The sequence below is a fragment of the Candoia aspera genome, chromosome 2 (genome assembly GCF_035149785.1).
Source record: "Candoia aspera isolate rCanAsp1 chromosome 2, rCanAsp1.hap2, whole genome shotgun sequence".
In the NCBI taxonomy this organism is placed as follows: domain Eukaryota; kingdom Metazoa; phylum Chordata; class Lepidosauria; order Squamata; family Boidae; genus Candoia; species Candoia aspera.
In genome coordinates, this window is record NC_086154.1 from 236729964 (window position 1) to 236748968 (window position 19005).

The following is a 19005-nucleotide window of genomic DNA, read 5'->3' on the forward strand; positions in this document are numbered from 1 at the left end:
AATGCGATCACTGGGGAAGGTAATGGCAACCCACCCCAGTATTCTTGCCGTGAAAACTAAATGGATCAGTACAACCAGAGATATGTCGGTATACCATCGGAAGGTGAGACCCCCAGGTCGGAAGATGGTCAAAATGCTACTGGGGAGGAACAGAGGATGAGCTCAACTAGCCCCAGACGTGATGACGCAGCTAGCTCAAAGCCGAAAGGACGGCTAGCGGCCGACGGTGCTGGTGGTGAACGGCGAATCCGATGTTCTAAGGATCAACACACCATTGGAACCTGGAATGTAAGATCTATGAGCCAGGGCAAATTGGATGTGGTTATTGGTGAGATGTCAAGATTAAAGATAGACATTCTGGGCGTCAGTGAACTGAAATGGACTGGAATGGGCCACTTCACATCAAATGACCACCAGATCTACTACTGTGGACAAGAGGACCACAGAAGAAATGGAGTAGCCTTCATAATTAATAGGAAAGTGGCTAAAGCAGTGCTTGGATACAACCCAAAAAACGACAGAATGATCTCAATTTGAATTCAGGGCAAGCCATCTAACATCACAGTGATCCAAATATACGCCCCAACCACAAATGCTGAAGAAGCTGAAGTAGAGCAGTTCTATGAGGATCTGCAGCACCTACTGGACAACACGCCTAAAAGAGATGTTATTTTCATCACAGGAGACTGGAATGCTAAGGTGGGCAGTCAAATGACACCTCGAATTACAGGTAAGTATGGCCTGGGAGAACAAAATGAAGCAGGACATAGGCTGATAGAATTTTGCCAAGACAATTCACTCTGCATAACAAACACTCTCTTCCAACAACCTAAGAGACGGCTTTATACATGGACTTCACCAGATGGACAACACCGAAATCAGATTGATTACATCCTTTGCAGCCAAAGGTGGCGGACATCTGTACAGTCGGTAAAAACAAGGCCTGGAGCTGACTGTAGTTCAGATCACGAACTTCTTCTTGCACAATTTAGGATCAGACTAAAGAGATTAGGGAAGACCCACAGATCAGCTAGATATGAGCTCACTAATATTCCTAAGGAATATGCAGTGGAGGTGAAGAATAGATTTAAGGGACTGGACTTAGTAGATAGGGTCCCGGAAGAACTCTGGACAGAAGTTGGCAGCATTGTTCAGGAGGCAGCAACAAAATACATCCCAAAGAAAGAGAAAACCAAGAAGGCAAAATGGCTGTCTGCTGAGACACTAGAAGTAGCCCAAGAAAGAAGGAAAGCAAAAAGCAACAGTGATAGGGGGAGATATGCCCAATTAAATGCAAAATTCCAGAGGTTAGCCAGAAGAGATAAGGAATTATTTTTAAACAAGCAATGTGCGGAAGTGGAAGAAGACAATAGAATAGGAAGGACAAGAGACCTCTTCCAGAAAATTGGAAACATCGGAGGTAAATTCCAGGCCAAAATGGGTATGATCAAAAACAAAGATGGCAAGGACCTAACAGAAGAAGAAGAGATCAAGAAAAGGTGGCAAGAATATACAGAAGACCTGTATAGGAAGGATAACAATATCGGGGATAGCTTTGACAGTGTGGTCAGTGAGCTAGAGCCAGACATCCTGAAGAGTGAGGTTGAGTGGGCCTTAAGAAGCATTGCTAATAACAAGGCAACAGGAGATGACGGCATCCCAGCTGAACTGTTCAAAATCTTGCAAGATGATGCTGTCAAGGTAATGCATGCTATATGCCAGCAAATTTGGAAAACACAAGAATGGCCATCAGACTGGAAAAAATCAACTTATATCCCCATACCAAAAAAGGGAAACACTAAAGAATGTTCAAACTATCGAACAGTGGCACTCATTTCACATGCCAGTAAGGTAATGCTCAAGATCCTGCAAGGTAGACTTCAGCAGTTCATGGAGCGAGAATTGCCAGATGTACAAGCTGGGTTTAGAAAAGGCAGAGGAACTAGGGACCAAATTGCCAATATCCACTGGATAATGGAAAAAGCCAGGGAGTTTCAGAAAAACATCTATTAGACTATTCTAAAGCCTTTGACTGTGTGGACCATAACAAATTGTGGCAAGTTCTTAGTGGTATGGGGATACCAAGTCATCTTGTATGCCTCCTGAAGAATCTGTATAACGACCAAGTAGCAACAGTAAGAACAGACCACGGAACAACAGACTGGTTTAAGATTGGGAAAGGAGTGCGGCAGGGCTGTATACTCTCACCCTACCTATTCAACTTGTATGCAGAACACATCATGCGACAAGCTGGCCTTGAGGAATCCAAGGCTGGAGTTAAAATCGCTGGAAGAAACATTAACAATCTCAGATATGCAGATGATACCACTTTGATGGCTGAAAGCGAAGAGGAACTGAGGAGCCTTATGATGAAGGTGAAAGAAGAAAGTGCAAAAGCTGGTTTGCAGCTAAACCTCAAAAAAACCAAGATTATGGCAACCAGCTTGATTGATAACTGGCAAATAGAGGGAGAAAATGTAGAAGCAGTGAAAGACTTTGTATTCCTAGGTGCAAAGATTACTGCAGATGCTGACTGCAGTCAGGAAATCAGAAGACGCTTAATCCTTGGAAGAAGAGCAATGACAAATCTCGATAAAATAGTTAAGAGCAGAGACATCACACTGACAACAAAGGCCCGCATAGTTAAAGCAATGGTGTTCCCTGTAGTGACATATGGCTGCGAGAGCTGGACCATAAGGAAGGCTGAGTGAAGGAAGATCGATGCTTTTGAACTGTGGTGTTGGAGGAAAATTCTGAGAGTGCCTTGGACTGCAAGAAGATCAAACCAGTCCATCCTCCAGGAAATAAAGCCAGACTGCTCACTTGAGGGAATGATATTAAAGGCATAACTGAAATACTTTGGCCACATAATGAGAAGACAGGACACCCTGGAGAAGATGCTGATGCTAGGGAGAGTGGAGGGCAAAAGGAAGAGGGGCCGACCAAGGGCAAGATGGATGGATGATATTCTAGAGGTGACGGACTCGTCCCTGGGGGAGCTGGGGGTGTTGACGACCAACAGGAAGCTCTGGCGTGGGCTGGTCCATGAAGTCACGAAGAGTCGGAAGCGACTAAACGAATAAACAACAACAATGATCTTTAAAAGCACAAACTCTGAAGATGATTCCCAGCCAAAAGCATAGATCTAACATATACCAACCAAGTGATTATGCAGGTACAGAATTCATATATGCAAAGTATTGACATTCAAAGAATAAACTTTTTGTTTTCTTCTCATACCTTATGTCTCAAAAAAAAAAAAAAAGAGTTAAAGTTTCTTATTCTTGCCAAGATTTCTTTCCAGACTAATTCCAAGCTCTGAAAGAACAGAATAATTAATTTATGGATTATTAACCCTGGAAAATTTGATAAACAATTCATTTCATGTTAACTGTTTCATAATACTTAAACAAAATTTTAAAATATTTTCTCTTTACAATCTAGAATATTTCACCTAAAACCTTAATTGCATTTATTTAATGCACCATTTAAAATAGCAGTGGACATTTTGCACACTTGAGTCCAAAATTCACAAATTTCACAAAATCAGGCATTTTGGAGTGCAACTGCAAAAAACTAACAACAGAGTTTTCCATCATTTGGAGACAGGAAGCATATGAAACTATTGTATAAATCATAAAATAACACTAACTCCATCCCAAATCCCATGCGTAAAGGGAAATAAAAATCACAAGGTCATCCGTGCAGAAGATGTAGCTCTGTTCATTCTGCAGCACCACCCCAGGCCATCACCTACTCCTGACTTTACTAAAAGTCATATGCGACATAGTCTGTGAATGAGAAACCTCCATGCCAAGAATACAATTGTAGGTCAAATAATAGTTCAAAAACTATAAATAGATTGAGATGCAGTCTTTTGATGTTGTAATCATCACAAATATCCCATCACATAAAAATGCAATTTAACTGGTTGATCTTCCTTTTACACAAATAATGTGACATACTTAGTTGGGGAAGGTTCTGCTGGTAATATTATATCTTCTAAATATTAATTACTTTCATGGAAACACAGATCAATTTAAACCCTGACTGTATGTCTCCCAGAAGAATACTTCTTCTTTTCCCGTACAATGGAAAATGTGCAAATGGCGTAACGTTACATAACTCATTCTAGCATGAGGAACTGAGGTGGGAATGGGTCATTCTAACTCTAGGGTCAGGCTATTTCAGAGTTGGAAAGCTGCACTTGAGAAGCCTTGCTTCTGGGCCCCTCCCTGTTCACCATACAGGCTGGTAGGGCTGTCATCCTATCCTCTCAACCAGGATGTAGTGGATGGGCAGATTCTCCCTGGATCAGATGGTCCAGGAAGTAACAAGGATGTGAGGTGTACAGGACTTTATAAGTAATAAACAAAACCTTAAATTAGACTCAGAAGTAAACTTGCAGCCATTACAGCTCCCACATCACTGTTATCTGCTATTCCAGTCTGACTGGTCAGCATAGAAGCAACTGCACTTAGTATCAGCTGTAGCTTCCAGATGATCTTTTAAGGCCAACCCCATGTAGAGTGTAATGGTATGTGGGAATGACCTTGGGAGACAGGAGGAAGAGCCACAGACTGGACAACTGTCATGTAAAAGATATCTCAGACCACAGAAGGTGGGGGGGAGCATGGGAAGTGTTTCAGAAGGGACCCTCTCTGGAAGTTTCCCAGAGAGTAGAAGGAGAGGAAGGGATACTTTCAGTCTTGCAAGATTCTGTTAATGTAGCCTTATAATAAAGATTGAGTGTGCTTGGTTGTGCTTCTTGTCTGGACTACCTCGAATGGCTAACATAGAATGAATTGCAATTATCTAGATGTGAGATAATAAGGACATGGGTAACAGTTCCAATATATAAATGTTGTAAATAAATTAAATATCTTAAGTTCTCCATCACTTATAACAGGAAGCATCAATGCACAAATGCATTCTCATCAGTGTTCACAGTGTTTTTCAAACTATATTCTGTAGAACCCTTGATGGGATTCTGTGAGCATTTGAGAGAGAGAGAGAGAAGGCTCACTCGTACATAGCCAATTTTCTATCACTAGAGGTTTGCCTCAAGATCAGGAGTTCTGGGATTTCTTTTAAACTAACAGGTTCCACAGCCTAAAAGTTTGGAAATCCTTGGTTTAGCACACTGAGCTTGTAATATACCCCAAATGAAGACTTGCTACTTTTTCTATGGAGGCAGGTAAGCGTTCAACTGCTTTAGTGTAGATACACCTTTTTAATAGCCCTCCTGATGAATGATGAGACTGTTCAACTACACGAGAAGCCTCACATCTGAGATTTGTGCTTGTCATGCAGGAATCTTTGTCGGGGGTGGGGGGTGGGGGGGAAATAATGGTAAGCAGGTATATTGTAATGCAAATCACTTCCTGTTTTCTATTCTGCTGCAGACATCTCATTCAAATGGTGAAGTCTCGTAAGTCCTCTGCTGACTGTTCAAGAAGGAAATAGAAGCCTGTGTAGATACAAATATTTCTTTGCTCAGATCTGAAATTACTTTACAGATTTATGAGAAAAGCATTATATCATCTAAGGTTCCTTTTAGTATAAGGAAGTGGAAGAGAAGAGTCATCATACCTAAGGTGAGAATGAAGCTTAAAAAACTGTCTCTGGCTTTCTACATGTCTCTTCTTGCATTCCAGGTAAAGTAAGGCATGACCTATTTGTTAATAATCTTTGGGTGGCACAGCATTAGTCATATGATTTCACGTATGCCATCTAAATAAAAAGAAAACCAGACAGCCACAAAACTCGTTTAACTGCTTTTCCTTCTGTTTCAGTCAGAATAAGTTTATGAAAGCTCCTAGTGACATAAAAAATATTGCATCTCACATTATGGGTCCATCTGGCAATACACTATGCCTTTTGCACACGGAAAAGTTTATCTTACACTGTATTTATAGGTTATACAATTACTTTAGTTGAAAAAGTTCCTCGAAGAGTCTAAAACACATGTCCCCTAAGATAACTTTATACTATGTATGCAATTAAACAAAGTAAATCAGAACTTCAAAAAAAGTATATTGCATAAAAATATTATACTATTTTGAAATAATTAGATAACGTGTGTATGATCAAATTTATGATTCTGCTGGATCACTGAATTCCAGATTTCTCCTATATTGTGTAAAGCAAGGATAACCAATTTGTATCCAGATGTAGCTAGTTAGCTATATAATCATAGTACATTGTTACAGCTGGCAGGAGATTTTTCAACAATACACTTTTCCATCTCTGACTTCAAACCAGCAATAAAAGTTAATGAGTAAATTTTTCAGAAGTTATGAACAGAGAACAGCTTATTTTTTATAATCTAAATAGATATATTTGTTCTCCAACTTCTTTAACCCCATTCTTGTTATTCATTGGGGTACACAAAATGATACTCACTTCTGTCTAAAGAGTCACTCTGTTGATTATTAGACAACCAAACCTAACTATTTTTGATGTGGTACCAATACTTCCAAAGAAGGAACAATACAGTTCTGGATACTTTTATACCACACTGTTCTGAAAGATCAAGTGGAAATGATGGCAGTAATCCCATTACCAGGACTTGCTTCACTTGGTGTCCTAACTGCATCCTATCTTTTGGAAGAAGGTGTGGACACTGTGATTCAAACTTTCCGTTTATATTACTGTAATGTACCAAGCATGGGAACGGATGTCATTAAAAAGTGCTTGGGGACTGCAGGTTATTCAAAAACTACTTTTGCCTGAGTCTGTTTCACACATCACCTTATACCAGTCCTGAAACAGCTTCATCAGCTTCCAGTTTTATTTCCTGAACAACATCCTAAATGATTTGAGGTCAGATCATCTACAGGACTTACATGCACCTGCCTGTAATTTATTGTCATTATCACAGACCACGTTATAAGTAAAAGAAGATAGGGCCTTTTTAGTAACAATTATCTCAGTTGTGAGACTTCCTCCTATGGAAGTGAAATTGTTTTCTTCCTAATTTTGCTTTCCATGTGCTTAGGCTGTCCTTCAATGTGCTTTTAATACAGTATGGTCTTCCACTGCATTTTAATTTGTTTTGTAAAATCACAATGGTTAGTACTTCAATTTTTCAGCATTAGCTCCCAGCATTAGCACCACCACCACCAGAAAGCAACAAAAAAGGGAACAAAAAATTTCATCCTCCTTCTTGCCTGAAAGAAGCTGCTGGCTCCTGAATTATAGAATTTAAGATCTCTGGATATTCCAAAAGTCTAATTCTATTGACAGAAGACAGTACAAGTTCCTCCCTCCCACAACACACATGCAAACACAAAATCTGCTCTGAAGGCATACAAGGGTAGACAAAAGTGTTGCTGTGAAGTTTCTGATTAACACTGGATTCTATGCTTATGTTAAATAAACCAATTATTACCAAAATCCATTCAGAAAATATTTACTAAATATTTTATGTATATGAAATATAGATCTTGTGTATTTTTAAAAGGCCTCTGGTATTCCTGATTTTCTGACATTCAGCCCATTCAGTCTGCAACCTTGAATATCTAAAACTTTGATTAGGCAACAATGGCATGTTATTATTGGATGTCTATTCCAAGTGGGAGTATGAATTATTAAATTAGCATTTACAACCCTGTAGTAGTAAACAATATATTTTATACAACAGAAGGTTAAATAATATGCTTCATGATAACAGCAGTGAGGGATGAGCTACTGAATCAAATATGTCTCCTTTTCTATTAGGATATGATATACTTTAAAGAAATATGAAAGAACAGAACGTTTTGTAGAAATTCTGCAATGAAAAGGTTCTTTCCAGAACTGTAATTATCTGTTATTCTAAAAGAGCATTAACTCTTTATTTCCACTGCTTTCTTTGCTGGTAGAGATGAATAGTCATGCTAGGGCTAATTAACTAGGCTACATAATATTAGTCTGCCTTTGAGGTTGGTGACATTTTGGAATTTTGGAAAAACATGTAGTATAACCAAATAAAACACAGTGAAATGACCAGATAGCTACCATAGCTGCCATAGAAAACAAGCAAAACATGAACAAAATGAAAATATAGTAGCAAGCTGAAATTGTAAAGCAACAGGCTAAGAAGGTGGAAAATTAGAGCATACTAAAAAAAGATACGCTTTGTGGATTTTGGCAACCCATTTTATATTCTCATCTTGCAAATAATTTCAATCAAATGCTGCAGGAATATTAATAAATGACTGGCTCACTACAGGCAAAATACTTCTGAACATGTGAAAAAAAAAAGAAACAACACCCAGCAACTTTCATCTAATCACTTGTCTGCCTACAACATTCAAGCTGTTAACAAGAGTCATTGCCAATAACACATACAAACACCTGACCTCAATTTCATTGTACCCTGTAGAGCAAAAAGGGATTTTCAGACATTTCTTAGGTAAAAAATACCAACTTTTGAATGATAAAACAATCTTTAAAATCAAAACAGAACAAAACTCTAAAAAGTGTAAAATAAACATTTATATGGCTTGGACTGATTACAAAAAAAAAAAAAAGACTCACTACCTCATAGTTGGATTAAAAATAACTTGGGAGAACTTGTTTAGAACAATATTATGGCGGTATTTGGACAATTCTTAAGTTTTGGGATAAAGCTTGAATTGGCCCTACATTAACACCATTTGCTCAGCATTCTTCAGAAGACATATACTGTATATCTTGCACTTTGACAGAAAATATGCACAAAAATAAAAAAGCTACAAATTGGTTCATAAGGATCTTTCTTACTATCTCCCTGTCTCCACCGACCAGGATAATCCAGGGTGATGCAGCAGTTATTGCCTTTAACTGGTATTCACTGTCACCGTCTTTTTTTTTTCCTCCCCTCAACCATGGTTATACAAGCAAGGCCAAATTACCTTCCCCTTTCAGTTACCTGGGAAATATCAGGGCAGCTTAAATCAGTTAAAATCAGTAGTCAATGGTAGTCAATGTTACCAGATTACAGGCCAGTACAAATTGGTGATGAAAATATCTATTTAAAATAATATATCGTTTATTAGAAACAGACAACAGCAAAGAAAGCATGGATGGACATTATGCTTACAGAAAAGCATAGGACTTGATAGTTTTAAACAAACTGTGTAAGGATTGAGCACATCCAAAATAAAATTAAAACTCATGCACGATGTGTGATTACCTTCAGCATTTTTAAGTCTGAAAGCACTGAATTCCTTTCCAAGTCTTTAAAGATGTCACTAGAGTGAAATGTTTGAAAATATCCTAGAGTGGGCTTAAAACTTTTCTTCCACACAACTACCTGCAAAACTTTTCTTCCACACAACTACACAACTACCAAGAAGATTTAAAAAATGAAAGCCTCTAGTAAATTCTTTCCTCATTGTTTAATGCAAGGAAGCTTGGGTTTGCTAGGGATTCGTTTAACTGGCCCTTATAGACTTCCTTATGAGAAACATAAGGGATGGATACAGATGAATTGTGCCCACATTTTGATCTAAGAGAGATCTCTGGAAGTCAGCCTTGTTAGAGGGCCATCTGTTACAAAATCACTTTTAGCACTCTACTGTTCTTGATTGCTTTTCCTATTTTTACTGAATTAATCCACCATGAGATATGCTGACACTGGAGGGCTAGAAATATTTAATAAATAAAAATATACATAAGTATTATGCTTGTGAGCAAAGCAGCTTTCCCACCAGAGAGACAAGCACATGGGAAAGCTGCCAATTTCTCCTCTCAACGGCAGCCACTTCAGTGTCATGAATACCATTTGGGGAAGGTCCCCAAGCTTATAGAGCACATGCACTGGTACTGGAAGAAATATTGAAAGGCCCTTGTATGCTACAGTAAATCAAAACTTCTTGTTTTGATCACACACCATACATTTAGGATAAACAGCTAAATTTAACAGCAAAACTGGAGAAAAGGATTGGAAGAAAAGAGAACCAATCATATTCCAAACAAAGGAGATACACTGCCACATGGAAGGTATATGTGTCTATGTTCAAATAGCCCAAGATATGTTTAAAACTTGAGGATTATGTTGACATACAAAATCAATTTCCATATAGCTAGCAACTAGTTCATAAAATATTTGCAGATATGGCATTTTCCAGTCCTAAGAATCTGCCCAGAAACATGGAAGGTAAGTGAGAAGACTTGCTTTTCATATTGTGTTGAGGTTAAAAAGCAGCTCATGAAAATGAAATTAGCAAAATTATTCTTCTGGAGACTAAAAGAGCTTACGTCCAATTAAGATGCAATTGTCTCAGGCTATTTCTTCTACTTCCCTTGTCCAGTAAAAGGCTTCTGCACCAATATTGTAGTGTATATTTCCTTTACAACCAAACAGGCAAACTGTGGTTTATGAATCACACTATACAAATAAAAAACATCTGACTGTTTATTAACATTCAGACTTACCACTTTGAGATTGTTACATATGAACATGGTGCTATGTTGATTTACTTTGTAATGAACACATGAATTCCCCATGGAGCAATTACTCTTTCATTAACATTTTATCTAAAAATGTTAAGAAAAGAAGTTCCTTCATCTGAGCATAGTCACCAGTTTTGTGTGGCTGATGTTCCAGGGGCTCAATTTCACTCCAAACCCCAACTCCCTCTTCCATTTCATTTACAATCCCAATTTTTCTCCTATAAGTGTTACTCTTTATATCCTCCCAAATCCTAAACGAACAAAGAGGTCAGAGTTCTCCCTTTACATTACTGTTCAAGTCAAGACATAGGCCAACTGGAGCACGTCCCTGAAATGCATAATAACCTTATGTTGCAACTCATCTAGGAAACAAAGGAGCTCAAGAATCCTTTGTATTTTGGCTAAGCTATAGGCAAGAAATGAACATAGTAATCCAGAACAGAATTAATACTGTTGAACTTTTAACATAGTATTCATTCAGCCCTGCTAAATGAACGCAGACATGGAGAAAGTCTCACCCTATCCATAGCTGAGAGAATCAATGCACACAGTTCACACACTTCCTTTAATACTAAAATCTGTTAATGGTCAGAAGGGACTATTCCATCAATAATACAGGCTATGCCATAGAAACTGAATATGATGCTGTCTCTTCTGATGTCAAAAACTGATAGGGATGTAATCAGATCCAGAAGTAGATCCAAAGGGCAGACTTCCTTTTTGCTTGTACCCTCAAAGGACAAACTGTTATTGCACTAAATTTAAAAGTTCATAGTTTAGCAGAAGATGAGAGCACAGAGTTGTCCAAGAGAGAAAAGCACAGACTACTAACATAGAAAATGGGCAACCATATCCCATACACTAAGGCAAATAATACTGCATTAGGGAACACAAAAGAAAAAAAATTCTTTGCTGACAGCATTATTCGAGGTCTGATATGACATTAAAACAAGTTATTAATAGCTTGCATAGTTACCATTTAACAGTTCTAACTTTGTGTTTCCAAGCAGTACAGTTAGTCCTATTCTGAACAAACAGTCAAATGTTTGTCTAGCATAAGAAAACAGGCTTTCAGTATACATGTAGAGGGCATACACTGTAGTCACCAAGATGGTGCACTAAGTATTTCTCCAAGAAGGTGCTCTTGATCTACTATTTAATACAAAATCATTTGTAATTTGGTCTAATGCATATTCAAAATTGCTATATCTAAAGCATTCAATTACAAAATAAAGTTTTGGTATAATCAGCCACAAAATTCTATTTTTTCCAGACTATGAGAAATAAAACTGGTTGTTCATATTAAGGAAGATACAAAAATCAGAGAGTTGACATTTCCTGTTATCAGGAAAAAGGAAATAAACAAAATACCATTGGTCAGTACTATTTGCTGAATTGAATGCTAAAAGTGTTATTTATACCATGTATCTTATGCAGACCAATAGGAAGGGGGAATTACAGAATTCTTTCAACACGCTATCTATTGCTATAAAGTGATATTTGATAAGGCCTCAAACATAGGCAGCAATCTGCATGTTTTCTGTACGTATTACAATCATATCCATTCGGTTATATCCAGACTTGCATTCTGTAATTTCACTGATGCTAAAGGGAAGAGGAAAGGGAGAATCTTTTCTAATATGTATCTCATAAATACAATCCAACCATTACTTAGAAATAATACCACAGTTCTATTGGTGTATAGCAGCCATCCCTAATTTGCGTGACCTTGTCATATGTGGACTGCAGTTTCCAGAATTCCCACCCAACTGGTTATTCTTCAGAATCCCTGAAGTTTATAGAGAGAGAGGGTCTATAATTTGGGAAAGGCAGATCTAAAGCAAATGAGATAAGGATTCTCATGTTAAGATTAGTTAGCTCTATAAAGATTAAGAGTTAAGATTAGATATCTCTATAAAGAGTCCCTCTGGTGGGAGGAGATGGGTGGTGACAATAAATAAATATAAATAAATATTTACTTTAATGCTTGCACTTTTATTTAAATTTTTATATGGACTAAAAACTTACAGGGTTTATGCTGGTCTATGACCGTAGTAAAGATCTGATTTGATTACAGGGTATTTCTAAAGAGAAAGTTTACTAATATCATTTCTTCTGACTCCTAACTTAAAAATAATAATCAAAAAGGGATAGAATTGATGAGACTAACCCAAGAGGAATAAAACTAATCTTTCCAACCAATTAGAGAAAGGCATTTGATGCCAGCAGAATGTTCAGAACATTACCATTTGTTCTTATTTTAATTTATGTCTCACTGATAGCTGTTAATCACTAAAAGAACTGGTATAGCTTGGGAAACTCAGTCATACTGAGTCAGACCACTGGTCTATTTCAATCTCAACTGGCCTTCTATGTCTAGAGCCTCTCTTGATACCAGAAGCCAAAGAATAAACCCATATGCAACAATTTAGCACTCAGCTACAGCTCTTTCTCTGAACTTCACACCATTCTATAAGTAGTTACTTAAAGTCCACTCCAACTTTTAAATGCTAACTATCTTCGGTATCTTCTAATTCTATAGTGAAGTACCAGATTCTGGAACATGCCACCTGGTTTGATTATTCTCTGTTTAGCTTGTCATGAATAAATTTCTTCTCTTTCATTGCCCATTTTCACCATAGTTTATACATCTACTAAACTTTGGTTGTTTGCTTTAAAGCTGTAAGTTAAAATTCATTTTCAAAGCAGGCTATTCTGATTAATTTTTAATCACAGCTACTGCTTATCAAAAAATAGACTTAAAGCCTAGGATGGCATTTTTTTATACATAAAAAGCCTCACATTTTGAAGACTTGGAATATGACATCAGCACTAGACCTATCTTCTTATTCCGACACATATCTTCTGTGTTATATTTGTAGACCTACACTTGCTATCTACCATTTCATTCTAGAGTGCTGCATATGCTACTCAAACTGCCTTGTATCAGTATAGGAACGTGAAGGTAGACATACTGATGATAAGGGGGGGGGGTGCTTGTAAGCCTCCTTATTTCATCATAAAATACATATTAAAAGAAAGAGAACAACAAGCTGCTTGGAACATTCTTCAGGCCTGTATAGCTGAACATTATCTTTAGAGATCACAAGCCAACCATAGTAATACAAACTTGTCTTATCAGGAGTTTTAGTATCACTTCATGATTTAGCAAACAATGTCTTATCTACAAACTCTCTACATAAACCTGAAACTTAAAATCTTAAATAACATATAAATTGAAAGCTAGACTATTGATTACATAAACATCACATTTATAGAGACAATGAACAGAAAAAGAAGCCAAGTGATTTCAGTGATCACACTCCTAACTACTAGCATAAGGCTTCTAAGTGGTCTTGATGAAGAGTTCTTAGTTTTACCTAAAATATCTAATAATTTTCTTATGTTTCCTTAACTGCTCCCCAAAAAGCACGATGTCTGAAACAAGGAACAATTGAATAGTTTTCTTAGAACTTCTATCCCAGTTCACAGAGACATCAGTGAGCAATATTAAATTACAATGCAGTACAGGCAGTCCTGTGCCTTCCTCGTGCATCTCAATTTTTTCAATGTGTTTGTTCAAGGGTAAGTGGATGCAAACTGTACCCAAAAATACGAATAAAAACATATTACTTGAACCAAATACTAATATGATAAAATACATGCTCATTTCAGAACAGTATTTTGTTCTTGAAACAATTCTTTTTTACTACTATTTTAAAGTTATATATTTCCTTCTGCTTTGTTACTACTTTGTTGCATCTGCTACTATATTGCTTCCAACAGAAATGAGGAAAGTAATTTGAAAAATATCTTACTGTATATACAAATGCATACAAATTAGAATATAACATTGAAATAATTATTAATAATATGTCCTTAATAGTATCAATATTATTCAGCAGATCCTATTATCACATTCCTAAATAAGCAACAGTGCCAGACTGTCGTTAAGTTAGATTTAGGTAGCTCTAATCACACTTCTAAATAGGTATTCTGTAACTATTTTTAACTGTCTCCACACATTAACTTCTAAGAAAAAATAATTGTAGTATGAATAAAGCAGCAGCTCATCAGGTTTTATTTTCTAAAGATATGAATTTGATCAAACTTGAATTTATGCTTCAACTTCCTTAACAAAAAATATTTTTTCAGACTACTTGAAACAATAAAATTTATAGTGGTTATTGAAATCAAATACAGAAGCTTTCATCCCATTACCTACATTTAAAGCAGCCCAAAGTCCAAAAGCTAATTATAACATACCAAGTGTTAAAAGTAGCATGAAACTTCAAACAAAGAAGCAGGAAGTACTGAAGTAGTATTTACCTGCATTACAACCTATTTGGCAATGATATTTCATCAAGAATTGTGTACATATTTTAAAAACTTTATAACATAGGTAGTAGACAAGTCAGTACAAGAGCTTTTTGGACTCTGTTTTTACCTTTGTGTTCGACGGAGCCTGTTTCCACTTCTCAAATGAGGCAATGTAAAGTTTGAGAGGACAGTCCAAACTGCCGGATCAGACATATCCTTATACTCTTCTAACACATTAATTATTTAAAAAAGGGGAGAATGGAAAGAAGAGGTAAAAAAGAAAATAATCCCAGTGTGATTCCCTCTCACCACTGAAAATGTAAACATTAAGTCCACTCAGAACAATATTAATGTAGAACAAAACAGCTGGGCTCTCTAGGCTTCTATAATAATAATGATAATAATAATCTTAAAAATCCTCTTCTCACAGATTCAAAGAAGTCTTTCCTTTTCTCTCTACACTTCTGTGTTCCTAAGCATTTCAATAGTTTTTAGACTCCAGTTCTGCTGAAACTCTGTTCCTGTACGTGTGATTCAGCCAAGGTACTCTGTCATCTGTTTGGAAGATACCATTCTGAGCCAGCAAGAGGGGGAGCTATAGTTTTTGTTTCTTTTTAGAATTTTCTGGTTATTGTAGGTTTAACAAACAATTCTGCTTTAAAAAATCTCGATCCATAAACAAAACGTTTATTCTTCAGCCTTCTTTAATACCAGCAAAGCTAAAGACCACACAAGTAATCCCCCAAGCAATTTTTAGAAATGAACTTCTCTCTCCGGGATTTTTCCAGTATTTCAATCTATCATCACTGAACTTGTATTTCTGATTAATAAAATATTGAAAATGAAAACAGTATTTTACTATGGAAAGGAGGAAGGTCTTCCTCCTTTAAACTGCCCACTGCAGATATTCCTACAGCATTCTAGGAGTCATTTATTAAAAGAGAGGATTTAGTAAGAGGTACATAAGGAAGCTTAAATAAACCATTTCATCCAAATCAGAGGAACTTATAAATATTAATATTTTTCTCCAGATGAAAGATGGTTCACTGAAGTCTATTCATCCTGTGATAATCACCTATATTCAAAGCAAAACACTTTTCATTATTTACTCGCTCAAAAATATTATTTTTATGAAACTACTTATCAAATTACAGGCAATTTAGGAAGGGTGCTTAGTACTATATGAAAGCCAAAAAATAAATAATTTTTTAAAAACTAAGGAAAGGTACAACAGGGAATGTTATGTTCATATTCTTGCATTTGTAAATTTTAATTTAATGTATCTGATCTTATTCTCACTGCCAAGACTAAAACTGGAACTGGAAAAACTAAAACATTTTACAGATGGTGTAAACAGAGTATTAGAAGGAAACTGCCTCAGTAGTTTCCTGTCAAACTTTCCACAACCTGGACTTAACCACCCACTCCAAGATGAGCATAATCCCTCTCTCTCTTACTGTCCTATATTCTCACAAACAATCCAGAATTTTGGGTGGGGTAGGAGAAACTATTTAATGACTAAAAGTACACACCCCAGAGTTTATTTCACTTTGAAGCACCTTCATACATTACTCACTCACTAGTGTGATTAAAAATACAGTATTCCGGTTTTCTAGTCCATCTATTTTACTACTGTACCATGTTTGAATTCAGTAAACTCAACAAGGCTGTGCAGAAATCTAAATTTAAGGGGGGAAAGGCAAAACAGATTATTTGTGAATGTGCATGTCACACCTGTCAGCAGCTCCTTAAAGAAGTAAGCTGTGTTTCCTGGAAAAGGAACATGTTTAAGAATGCTAAGAAATGCAATGTGCACACCAGTTATGCTCCAAATCACCTTTCTATTCTGAAACCAGATCTCTGCACAACCCAGCAACATGCAGTGCTGAAGTGTGGGAGAGTGCTGCCCTGGGGTGCTGGCAGTTTTTATTGTGTTTGTCTAATTGTTGGGGGGGTTATGTTTTTACTGTTTTGTGAGCTGCCCCAGGTTATGGTTCATAATTTGGGCAGCTATATAAGTCAAATAAATAAATCCCTAGTCCTTGGTTCACTTTTTGTTTTCAAAACATTAAGTTCACTTTATGATTTTACTAATGTTAATTATACTGATCTGCAGTTGACATCAGGTCTTAGAACACCAACATCTCTCCCTATGCCCTGAAATACTTTAAATCCAATACAAATGAACATCCTTGCAAAAAAGTGTTGCTGTTCAACAACTATGAACAGCAACTTTTGCATTAATATAGAAAGCATTTGTATCTGTTTACATTTAAGGGCAGCTTCAAATATTACTCTGAAAGTTTGTCTTATGTTTCCCAACTTCTGTGATTGAGGGTAAAATATATTAAAAAGAATTCACTAAATGAACATTTTGTGAAAGGGTCAGTTTCTAATGTGCAAAGCCAAATTTACTATAAATATATTTCTACGATAACCCTGTGATAAAGACTTTCTGGAGCACAACTGAATTCCCCACACACACACATTTTGTGATCAGTTTCAACACGTTTGACTTAGATTTCATAACCAAGCAATGATGAAGTGAGGAGAAATATAATGAGAAAAAGCTGGTACCAGAAGAATCTACTCTAAATGCCCACCAAACTGTCACTATTGGCTGCCAACTTTCTCACAAACTATAATGCCGCCAAGACAAGTAACCTGTTCTGAAAGAGCCAAACAATACTTAATTACCATCTATAATTTACCCATCACAAAAGTAATTTTTAATTATATAATGCTGAATTAAAATTAAACAAGCATCCAACATTGTTGAACATAGTGCAGTTTTGTTAGTTCTGATGACCTGAACTACATATCAGTTAACCTAAGTTTTTATGTCACCCAGGCTACATTTGGATCACAGTAAATTTTAAATTTTACTTTAAACCAGCAGTGTATTTTGACCAACTTACAAACAATACATTGGGGCATTCACATTACTGCAGTTCAGTATATTGCTGTCAGCAGAGCTGTAGGGTAAATTCCAGAAAATCCCCTGAACTGAAATTCCAGAAAATCCGCTTCTGAATATAGTATCAATGAATCACAAAATCAGAATAGTTTGATTTTTATCAAACTATTTGTAATAAACTACTAACACCATTTTTCGTCCATTTCCTGGATGGACAGAAGAATTTATGTCAACTTCTTTGGGCAAATAAAGTTCTTAAAATAGCTCTTGCCATTGCTAAGTTTGCAACAGTTAAGTAGCCTGTAGAAATCTTCTTTACAGCAAGTAGACTAAGCACGATCACAGACCTTTTTACCACATACGTTATATTGCGTTTTTATGTTTGTGTTGTCTGGAACCTGTGACCTATAGTAAAGGTCTAAATTATCTCTATAGTAAAGATAACCCGTTCATTCAAACACTCTGCTTGTTGAAACACAAACATGCACATGTATGCTTATACTGATAAGACAACAACAGTGTTTTGCCCTTGAGCCTTTATTATTTACTTTGATCTACTATTATTAGATCATAATTGGGCAGTTGTAAGCACATCTTAGCAGCATGTGCAAATAAACATATAAAATATTACCTTAAAAACTTCTGTTGTGTTTTACTCTACAGGGCTAATATATCACACATTCACTGCTCCCTTCCCCATGCCCTTTCACAAAGGCATACACTCCTCTGAGTTGAGTTCATGTCCTGGTGACCTTACAAACTGAACTAAAAACTATTCCGCCAAATTTAAAAATCAGCAGTGCCCTCACTGATACAGCAAATTCCTAAATGTTTTAACCAAATCATATAGAAAAGCTGGTAATAGCTCAGACCCCAGCTTTGAACAGCTAGACCCGTGTTTCTCAACGTCAGCAACTTTAAGCTGTGTGGACTTCAACATCCAGAATTCCCCAGCCAGAATGCTGGCTGGGGAATTCTGGGAGTTTTTATTTATTTATTATTCAAATTTAATTACCACCCATCTCCTCAAAAGAGGGACTCTGGGCAGTTTACAATAAAATCAAGCTCCAAACATAAACATTAAAATCTCATAAAAGCAGCAACATCACAATTATTATAAAATACAATAAATAAATATAAAACCCAAGAAGGTATAAAATCCAAGCTGCTGGGAGGGACTCTAGGGTGTGAGCCAACCCCAAGAATGGTTATTCACTTTCCTGCCCCAGGCGAGACGGCAGAACCAAGTCTTAGTTGAGTTGTGTTGAGTTGAAGTCCACCTCAGCTTAAAGTTGCTGAGGTTGAGAAACACTGAGCTGAACAGTTGCGAATGTAAATTGAAGATG

The 19005-nt window shown here is 36.6% G+C and overlaps 1 protein-coding gene across 1 annotated transcript in view; it reads right to left on the reverse strand.

Moving 5' to 3' along the window:
* Positions 1-14957, reverse strand: part of MAST4 (microtubule associated serine/threonine kinase family member 4) — a 107869-nt gene extending 92912 nt beyond the window's left edge. Inside the window, exon 1 of the mRNA XM_063295584.1 lies at positions 14870-14957. Within this exon, the coding sequence (XP_063151654.1) occupies positions 14870-14955 (86 nt within the window). The 5' untranslated portion in view covers positions 14956-14957. The remainder of the gene's footprint in view (positions 1-14869) is intronic.
* Positions 14958-19005: the final 4048 nt, after the last annotated feature.